At 39.1% G+C, this 11,276-nt stretch overlaps 1 protein-coding gene across 2 annotated transcripts in view; it reads left to right on the forward strand.

The window, feature by feature from the left end:
* PRRT3 (proline rich transmembrane protein 3) overlaps nucleotides 1-10,567 on the forward strand; it is a 73,516-nt gene extending 62,949 nt beyond the window's left edge. For both annotated transcript variants that reach the window (XM_063426721.1, XM_063426722.1), the window contains exon 4: nucleotides 7,258-10,567. In XM_063426721.1, coding sequence (XP_063282791.1) covers nucleotides 7,258-9,299 — 2,042 coding nt within the window. In that variant the 3' untranslated portion in view covers nucleotides 9,300-10,567. The remainder of the gene's footprint in view (nucleotides 1-7,257) is intronic.
* Nucleotides 10,568-11,276: the final 709 nt, after the last annotated feature.

Genomic DNA, 11,276 nt, shown 5'->3' on the forward strand with positions numbered 1-11,276 from the left:
AATGTTTTACTCTAAGTAGAATTTTTTTTTTCCATGTGATTTTTGCACATTTTGTACTTTTGTTTTATTTTATTTCCGTTGAAGTAGATACATAGCGATCCTTTCCAGAGATGCTTTTGTGCCATTAAGAACTGGCTTCAATCTGAATGTGAAAATTCTTGTGACTTGCTGCTGCCTCCCACGTGAACGAGACAGATTTCACAAAGCATAGTGTTTTCAGAGATTTTGGACTAAGTCTCAGTCACAACAACAAAACCAGGCAAATTGTGCTTTTCCCTAAGATAGATTACACAGCTGTGTGCTGATTTAAAAATCATTTGCTGGAACTCTGACACATTCTCATGGCCCGAGTCCTCCCGCAGATTCTACTTACTAATGATAAAATCATTTTCCCCTGTATTTGTCTGTGGGCTGTTACACTAGCAATCAAGTATATTCATCATTGAGCTACATCAGTAGCTGAAAGGTCACCGTCTTTAAATTATACCCCCATGTGTGCATAGTTGATTACAGTCCTGATACTGCAGGGACAGTCCTGCAATGTTGGGGTCCTGTCCAATCAGAAATGGGCCCCACGGACCTGTCCTGCATTCTCAAATCTGCCTAGCCTCAGAAGTGCTCTGTGCATGGCATTCCTTGGGGGGGGGGGGGGGGGGGGGGGCCTTCGGTGAACCTGCAACCAACTTTGGAGCAGTCCTCCCCTCTCTAAAAGTGGAGGTGGTCCTACATTTTGCATGGGCAATCCAACCGCCCCTCTAGGCAGCCTTCCCAATTTTGTGCCCACGTCTGTCTCAGATAGCGGGAAGGCAATATTGGCAGGTGCATGTGAATTATCTGTGCAATGTGTGAACCAGGCTACTGCTTAGGGAGCCTACATAAGAATACTGACTCCAGACTTACCATCACTGCACCCCCTCTTACTGGTACACAATGTGATGATTATATTGCACTCAATTTATAATGGTGCTTACTATGCTGTATTTATGGTATTGCTATTACCATAAGATTATCAGATTTCCAAACTCAGGGTTATTCACTGAAACGTGAATTGTTTTAAAATAAAAGTGAATTTCAAATGTACCAAACTGAAAACATATTTGAATGGGAGAATTATACCAGTTTAGCTACTTTGGCTTTAAATTCTAAATTCACTTTGAAGTCCTCAGAATTCACGATTTGACGAATAATGTTTGAAACTCTAGTAATGTTTGAAACTCATTAGAAAAAACACCTTGCAGCCAGGTTAGTATTCATTTTAATAGTATATGTGTTTTAAAGCCCCCTCCTTAAATGGGCCATCTGGTCACCTTACTGAAGACTCACTGGTTGTTAACATGGAAACATCTGCACTAGAATTCTATCACCTCATCAAATACATTCATTCACTTGCTATTCAAGCTCAGCTCCTCATCTTGGTGATAGAATCGTTTAGTCTACACTGGCCCACCCAAGTAAAAGTGAATATAAGCAAATAATAACCAGATTTCTGCCAAATGTTTCAGTGTAAGGACTGCAGTGGTGGGATACACAAATCAGACAGATTGCAAGTTATTTTAAGAGAGCAAGTCCCATATACGCACGAAGTTCGAATGGCGCGGAACTCATTGCCAAATCCCTCTTAGAACAGATTAGTAAATTAGTTTATTATTTCTCTGTTGAATTAGATTTACATGGGACATCCTCCTCAGCCTAGAGATTTTGCTGAATCTAGTTTTCAGGTAGTCTTAATAAAAGGCACATTATAGTATATTCCCAACGCTATAAAGTCCTTGTCCCTGGTTAGAAAAAAGTTGTATTCATCTTATTTCCAGCGCCAAGACTCACTTGGTGCTGCCGTCTGCTCCTTCTCCCGCAATGTCAGCTGGCAGGTGTCGATTGCTTTCTTCTTGTCTAACCCAATACTCCTCGTGAATGAGCATTGGGGATGAGATGCACGCACGTCCAATCAAATCCTTCTCCTAACGAGACATTGAATTCACATGGAGTTTAAACAAAAAGTTAAACTTGGTCGTTGCAGAGGAAACGCTTCTAGTGACACGTTTAACCCTGCAATGTAAACATTGCAGTTTGTACAAAACCTTTGATTTTTTACATTGTAGGGTTAATACTACAAGGTCACTGCAACCTGACCCTTTAATTGAGATGAAGTTGTCTGGGTGACCGTGCAGGTCTTTAACCCCTTAAGGACACATGACATGTGTGACATGTCATGATTCCCTTTTATTCCAGAAGTTTGGTCCTTACGGGGTTAAAGAGTTTAAAGGAACACTATAGCATTAGGATGCTGCCATCTGTAACAGCATTATTCTCGTCAATCAGGACAGTAGTGAGATAGTGAGATAAAATGTCTCAGTTTAGCTTGAGCCTTGTGGCCCAATGGTTCAGGTTAAGGGTCATTTATAGTAGTTGTGGGTGCCTGCGGTGTCACGTGGTGTGCTTGCATAAATGCTTGAGCAATCGATTGTCTGAAGAGAGGGCTTTATTAATAGAGCTAGCCATTGTAGTGTCCAACATTGCCTGGAATTCCTCAGATGCCATAAGTGCCTCATCACCATCATCACCAGAGGGTGAAGATCATGAGAATGATGGAAAATCAGAAGGGTCCTCAGCATGAGACTGCATGTTATGTGTGGACAATACAACTATGATTCTGTGATGGAAGCTCCCATGCCACAAACTTCTGAAGAGGCTTAAAGGAAAGCCTCCTGCCCACAAACTGTGGGCCTGGTCCAAGAGCCCCTAAATGGGGCTATTGTCACTTTGGAGGTATGATGGCTCTGGACCGTTACTGTGCTTCCCAGCCAAATTTGAGGACCTCTGGAGTTCACCTGGATTTGTCTTACACATGGAGCACCTGACCAGGAAAAACCCTCAAGCCCTCTGGAACTGTACCTTGGATTGGAACTGTGTAATATTTAGGTGGGTATCGCTCTGTCAAGGAGGTAAGGAGACATCGCAGGATAACTGGGGCGTGAGAATGCTCCCCTCCCCAGAGGTCCTGGTACCCTTTTTGGTGAACAGGACTAAGCTGCCGCATGCCTGGAACTCCTCACCGGAATCGGAGTACAGGAGCTTTGTCACAGATTCAACAAAAGCAATAGAAATTTTGTCAATACAAATATTCCCAGGCAAAGGGGCTATAGTGAAGACAGACAAGTAGAGCTGAATACCCATCACTACAGACAGTGAAAATAAATGTTATCAAGGGTCATTAATAGGACAATATATATATATATATATATACATATACAGTATCTCACAAAGGTGAGTACATCCCTCACATTTTTGTAAATATTTTATTATATCTTTTCATGTGACAACACTGAAGAAATGACACTCTGCTACAATGTAAAGTAGTAAGTGTACAGCCTGTATAACAGTGTAAATTTGCTGTCCCCTTAAAATAACTCAACACACAGCCATTAATGTCTAAACCGTTGGCAACAAAGGTGAGTACTCACTTTTGTGAGACACTGTATATATAAAAAATTTAACATATATCTGTATAGATATGAGGATGTACTGTTAAGCAGTTAACAAGTGTGCACACTCAAGCCCTAAATCTAGGTACCACTACACTGAGTTATCAGAGCTGTAACAAACAAAGGGGAAACTAATGGAGTAATCACGTAACCCAGAATGTCACAGAACCAAGAGGGATTGGGCTCAGGGAGTATAGGACACATAAACCCCTAGTGTATACCTAATCCAAGAGGTAGGGATGAGATATCAAGCCATTCCCAGTCAATTCAGGAACCAAAGGCACCAACTCCCACCAAGAAAGTGACCGTAGCGAGCGCAAGAGCGCTTCACTCCAAAATGGACTAGAGGACTGCTGCAGTTGCGACCTGATACGGAGACACTGTTGGAAGGAGATGGGTTAAAACTTTGGAACCGGAAGAAAAAACACCTGAAAACAGCTGGTGAACAAAACGGCTAAACCAGCCTAGGATGTGTTAAGTGGACGGCTAGGGATGAGGAAACGAGGAATTGGGTGCACTCCTAGGACAGAGGAAACTCACAACCAAATAAAAAGTGTGAATAACACAATAAAGAACAACATAAAACTATTAACATAACCTAGAAGATTAGCAAAATAAAGTCACAAAAATGAGATGTACGTAAGGGCTGCAATAACAAAAGGATTTAACGCCTAAATAGCAGAGAATTGAGCATTGAAGCTGCAGGGGGAATATTATATATACCACAACGGCTTTATAAAGCTAAAGTTGTTTTGGTACAAATAGTATCCTTTTAAGTGTTAAGAATACAAATGTACTCACAGGTGGCTGTTTAGGTTACCGGCCCACCTGCAGGGAGGTAACATACTTGTTAAATATAGGGATAAAGAAACATAATTGTGAGTTTTCAATTCACTACAATTTGCTGGTTAGGGAATACATCCCTTCCATGAATTACTCGCTAAACCAGGAATTGGGGAGAACTGGCAAGGCGATTCCAAATTATATGTACCGGACTTGGTGATTTTAACAAATTTGGTAAAAAATATTTCAGTTCCTTTGCTAGTTTTTCCCAATTCCATGTATGACCAATAAACTATTCCGCACCCCTCCCTCCCCTTCATTTATTTACTTGTGCATTGACCTTCATCAGCAAAGGATATTCGTCTTTCTGCTTTATGCACAGACTCATCTTCCTGACCCCCAGTTCTGCGCTAGCTCAGTCATGATTTAATCGTATAACACCCATGGCCATCTGTGATACACATTCCCACCAGAACACCCACAATGTATTATGCTGCGTCTTCAAAGCAAACAAAATATCAGTATCTATTCAATCATGGATAATCAGAATCCTGTAGCTCTTTAAACATTTCAGAATGTTAGATTAGCACAAATTACTATTGTAATAACTGGTGACTCATTCCTTCGTTGTGCAGCGATGCGTAAATTTGTCTCTGAACACATGGCAGCTTTGAAAGTATTAAGGTCCATTCAGATAGAAATGTTCTATGGCCACCGTTTATTTCTTAAATAAGTCAACAATCGGCTCTCGATTGCTCAGGCACAAGATAACAGCAAATTTAGTGTTGCTGGCAATTATATCAAATGCCCCCACAACATGTATAGATAGCTATGAGTGCAGATGCACCAGGGTCCCACAGGGCTGTGGGGGGCCATCCGTTGTAGGTTGATATTGATCAGGGCCACCATCAGGGCTTAAAAATCTGTTTATTGATCATGGGGCACTGGGGCTCCTAAACACAATGCGGTAATATGGGGAGATAGGAATTTAATTCCAAACTGGACTGTATTTAAAAGAGCACCAGACCAGGCCCCTGACAGACAACATGACTATTCTTTCACAAGGCAGAACTGCTCTAGTAACAAGTGATCATGCTTCAATCACTCCTGGAGTCATGCAGGGGAGAGAAGGAGCCGACAATCTTGACTAGCCTGCACCATTTTCATGCACATACAATAAAATACACACAATGTATAAGAACAGGAGAGAGGCTAAAATATGTCATTTATATACCTATACACTGCACAAACAGCACAAAAGTTGAGGATCTATCTTTTGGCCGAAAATTATATTTCTTGCACTGGGGTCCTCTTTTCACAAGTTCTCACACCGAGAGAAATCTATGACATAAGACAACTTGTAGGACATTAAGGACATTTGGTGCTGTGCACATTTCCCAAGAGCTTATTCAGCAGCTGATTACCAATGTTGGCCAAACATGGAGACTGTATACCTATTTATGGAGACAGGATATTATACAAGATAAAATACAGCTTTCTTCAGACTTGGGAGTGGATTAGAATATGGTTGGAGACATGTTCTGGTCATACGTGGATAACAAAACATATTGCAACAGCAGCTTCCATGGTTGCCATTAAAAGTTTGGCATGTAACGTCATGCCTCTTGTATTGGTAATGCCATACCTTTAAATCTAACACTGCTCTTGCACTCGGAAAGAAGTGTAGAAATCTTTATCTATGGATTCCTCAAGCAAGGCAGGCCAAAGCACCTATTGGGAAGACGGACTATCTTGTCAAAGGAAAGGATAGTAGAAAGCTTGTACCTCGGGAGTGTCATGACATTGTTGCAATGTGCCTGTGGGTTTAATATTGCAGGAGCGACAATAATGCAGTTTTGGGCAACAAATGCATATAAATCATTTTCAATTGCAGAGGCCTGTACAGTGACAATATATTGATTATATTATTTACCTTGGGGCAGACAATGAGTTTTATTCTTCAAACTGTCAATACCTATCTGTTTGATGAATTAGCACCGTAAAGTCCTGCAGTGAGTGAATGTACCACACTGTGTATTCTAAACAGGGCTCAGACTAAGACTGTGAGGAATGCAGACATTCTATGGGTAAAGTTTAAATAGCTTGCAGTCACATTTATGCAGGTTTACTGAATTATTGATTTTCGGTTAATTTTGAACAGATGTCCGTAGAGCATCCTAGGCTTTTACAAAAAGAGGACTTTTATAACTAGAAACTAATTAGGTTAATTGCATTTCTTATCATTGCAATCAATTGAGCCCCGTAGTCACTAAATAAGTAGGACAGCACATCCTATAGAGTCCTATGGTCACTACTGTAGGACATTTTGTCCTGTTACACCATGTGGTCAATGAATGAGTAGGGCTCTGACAAAGTAAAACATTCCATTTTGTTTGCTAAAGTAATTTAATGTTTCTTAATGGAGAAAATATTCATTTCTATAGAGTTATACATAATCCTTAATGAAGTAGAAAATTCCATAATGTAGAACCCTGTGATCACTTATGGAGTAGAACATCCCATATAAGCTCATGGGTTATCTAACTAAGCACTTTGTATAAAAGAGCTTCAATGGCTAATTCTCAGCATATGGGAAAGGGGGAAAGGCCCTCTCTACCATTTGTATTTGTATTTGTTTATTGTATGTTCTCCCCTAATTGTACAGCGCTGCAGAATATGTTAGCACTTTATAAATGCCAGCAATATATAAATAAAGAAATATTATAGACCCCCTGTAGTCACTTAACAAGGACTTTCCAATCCATGTAGTTATGTGATTACTGAATTTTTTTTTTTTTTTGTAAGGCACTTTCATTGGTCCATCATAGGGTAAATCTCTTCAGTCTGTCTGATAAAATGTATAGGTACCTAATTGATCATGCACTAAAATAGTCAACAGCTTTCTTTATGGAGAGGGGTGGGGTTTGAGACTTGATGGATATGTGTTAGATATTAACTAAAATTGTGTTTATTTTGTCTTTTTTTTTTATAGAAAATGTGCCAGAATTGGACCCCTTACAGACAGGAGTTATTGCAACCCCTCAAGCCTTCCCAAACAACACAAGACGAACTGGACGTCGAGGAGAGATAAGGGTCACCACTCAGAGAGCTGTTCGTAGACCACAAGTCGCTCCAAACAACCTTCCATCTGTAAAACCTACATTGGACGCTCCCCTGTGCTCCAAAACAGGGGGCACATGTGAATTTCTTGGATCCAATAGGACGCTTATCAGTTGGGATGATTTGCAACGTACCTTGAGTTTTGCTTGGGATATGCACGTTTATGGGACAGCAGTGCTCTTTCTCCTTTTATCACTCGTTGCCCTGATCAATCTGATAGGCTCCCCTATCTTGAAGGTGTCTTATCTTCCTTATATCATTGTTTCCAATGCACTCCTGTTTATAATTGGCATACTTCGAGGTGTGTTCTTTGTTTTAGATCCATATGGCTCTAAATCTGAGATTTCACCTGGTATTGCCCTGGTACTCTACAATATCACTTTCCCTCTCATGTTGTCAACATTTGCCACCTTACTCCTGTTGGTTTTGAAGATCGCTCATCTTCAATTATTGCCTCCGAAGATTCAGAGTCTTCCTTTGCTTGCAGTGATTGGAGTTATTCACTTTATTATCCTTCTAAGTGCAGACCTTCTTGCCCATTTTCTAAATCCATCGGTAAATATTGTGTTACAAGTAATTTCAGTTTCCTGGGGCATATTTCTCATGGTAGGAAATGTTGTTGCTTATTTCCAGCTGAGAAAATGTAGCAAAGACATTACGAATGAAACACATAGAGTTTCTCCGACTTGTGAAGATATTGTTGTGGTACAGACGCAAGGAACAAACATCAAGTGCTTGTTCACGTCCTCCAGAGTTCTGTTAGTTGGTAGTATTTTTGGCCTGCTTTGTTGTGGTTTGCAGGTTTATGCAGTGCTCTGGCTGCACGGTTTACTGGGTAAAAGGAATGAATTTTCATGGCCATGGTGGTTTTTGCAGTTCTGGTTCCGGATTTTTGAACTATCTCTGTGCTTTGCCATGCTATTTGTGGCCTCACATATCTTCTGTGTGCAGTGTGGTAGCAGTGATCATAGTTGCTGGTCCAAAATAATCAGTTACTTTTGCACCTACAAGAAAACAGAGGTTCCAGAATATCCAAACAACTGCTACGATTGGACAAACAGTATCCAAGATAGAATTGTTAATAACAACATCAATAAAAGCCTAATCCGTAACCAGTCAGAGAATGTCCCGCTGAGGATCCTTAAGGAAAACAATGAAACTAAATCTAGTACAATATTCTCCAATAATAGCAGGTCATCTTCTCCCCTTTTCAGGCCTAAACCAGAATCTGTTTTTGGACCAAAGTCTCAAAATGTTCACATGGGACGTTCTTACACTAGTATTTGTTTTGAAAAGGAATCCATGCTCTCTCTGACAGATCTAGAGTTCCGTCCCCCATCTCCCATTAACTTGAGCAGAAGTATAGATGAAGCTTTGTTCAGAGAACATCTAGTCAGAGACAGCATTTTTCTAGATTCAAGTCTTCAGTACCCCAACTACTTAAACAGGCAAGACTCGTGTTCTTCATTAAAAGACTGTTCCGCCTTAAACCAGACAGTTGACCCACTGATCTCATCTGACCTGAAAATGAGAAGATGTAGCAACCCTGACTACATGTACAGTTTGGGAAGGTGTAACTCTGTGACAGAAGTGGACACCCCAACTGAGAGTCTGCAGGAGAGCAAAGAACTTCCCCACGATGTAATAACCGAAGGTGTAGTTTCTGTGAGTTCCTTAGACAGCGTCTCAAAAGGATCAATCAAAATCAGTTGGAACCCATGGAGACATGGGCTGTCCTCTGTGGAAAGCCTCCCACTTGAAGATACACCTGAATCACAACTTTTAAAGCAAGACTCCCAACCCAGTATCATATCTAAGAGCAGTGAACCTGAGAAGACACTAAGCCGGCGGCTCATCGAAAGAAGCCAAACCACAGATTCACATAGCATTGCCAGTGAAACCATCGAACTGTGAATATTGTTCTAGCAGTATTAGAGAAAAGGAATAAGGACTTGCATCAAAGAATATGCAGCAAAGTTTATATAAGATGTTCGGTAGGAAAGAATGAATATAACATAGAGCGCCTTTCAGATTTGTAAGGAATAAACTGATTTTTTGCAAATTCTGCACAGAATGAAGAAGTGCTCCTGTGTTGTATTTGTCAGTAATAAGCACATCTACAAAAATGGACAACAGATGTCCTTTTTTTTATTTTAATATTTAATTTTTTTTATTTTTATACACTATTTTTGTTTACAATATAATTTTTAAAGACTTTTGTGTGTTGCATAACAGGATTACAGTCAAGAAAAAAAAAGTGACATTACACTGTGCAATAGCAGTAAACTCTATAATCGTACCTAAGACGAAAGCACTTACAGGCAGATTTGTCATGAATTTCGACCAATTTTAACTGCATTGGACTTAATCTTATGAAATGCTGATGTGTTACAGACTAAGACCTATAGGAATTACATACAGAATGCGGTATTTTGAGTAATAACTTGAGGTACGTGCTGTGCAAGTTAAAGGGGAGGGGGGCGGTTGCATGAGATTTGCTCCAGGTGTTTCCATGGCAACTATTTGAGGCCTAATCTGTCTCTCTGCAATGCAGAGTCCTAAACCAAAAAAAGAGGAAAATAAACAGTGTGCATATTTGGAGAGTGTTTATGGCAGTCTGTCACCTGCTCCCACTATAAAATAAAACATTTTAATGAAGAGATTAATGTGTTCAAAAACAAAAGCAGACACTAAAAAAAGGATTTAAATGCTGTTACTGTATATATGTGTACGCTGTATATAGTGTATATAAAGTTTTTTTTTGGGGGGGGGGGGGGTTTGGACATCTAGTCAAATGTTTTTTATGGAACTTTTCAAAAAATTATTTAAAAAACAACAAGGTTTAAAAAAAAAAAACAGAATAAAAAGGAAAAGGATAACACTTTTCCCATTTACAATATCACAAATCATGATCATAGAGTACTATAGGACAAATTCAAGATGTTAATTATTTTGAGTGATTTCAGATTGCTTTTTATGTTCTGCAGTGTTTGTAAGAAGAAAATATGTTAGAAAATCCAAAGTTAAATTATCCTAAAATATGATATATACATTTTTATAATCCATACTATGCAGCTACGGCTTGTCAGATCATGACCTCTATAGAGGGTCAGCTCTAAAAACGCACAATTCAGGTTTTGAAGTATGTATTTTCCATTAGCTGATTATCAGCTAATCTAGTGTCCCTATGTGCAAGTGTCATCTAAACATAGCATTTGTGTATTTAGAGACACAGTTAAAAAAAAATAAAAAATGATATATATATATATTAGAAGTCATGCATTAATATGATTAGATTAAAAACATTTATTTATTTTTTTGTGTTTTTTTTCCTCACGTCTCATTTAAACTAGAATTTTTATCTGTACTACGTAACACATTATGCACTTATGTAGAAATGGAAACAGCGCTGCGTTGTATGTTTGCGCTATATAAATAATAATAATATGATATTTACAAATCATAGAAGTACACAACAAAATAGGCTAGAGGTATATATTAAAAAATTACTAGGATAAACAAACGTTTGTTAACTATCTGGCAGGGATTTCAAAACTTATCTGTGATAGTAAAATGATAGAACCAAAAATGAATGCCTGTAATACAAAACCAGGACATGCAGCATCCTCTTCCAATAACACTTGCCGTGGCTTTCCAGTCATGCAAGAAACTATGTAAGAATCCAAGAGGTACAGTCTCACATTCTACAAATTATCAGCACACTAGCGGATGCTGATGAACCATTAACGTTGTTGACGCAAACATAATCGTACCACTTTAATAAATTTTTTGACATCATTGTAATCCTTTCAGATGTGTAAAAAAGGGACCTATATCCTACAATAAACACTCTAGATTTGAGATTTCAGAGAAGATTTATCAACACTTTAA

The sequence above is a fragment of the Pelobates fuscus genome, chromosome 7, assembly GCF_036172605.1.
Source record: "Pelobates fuscus isolate aPelFus1 chromosome 7, aPelFus1.pri, whole genome shotgun sequence".
Taxonomy (NCBI): domain Eukaryota; kingdom Metazoa; phylum Chordata; class Amphibia; order Anura; family Pelobatidae; genus Pelobates; species Pelobates fuscus.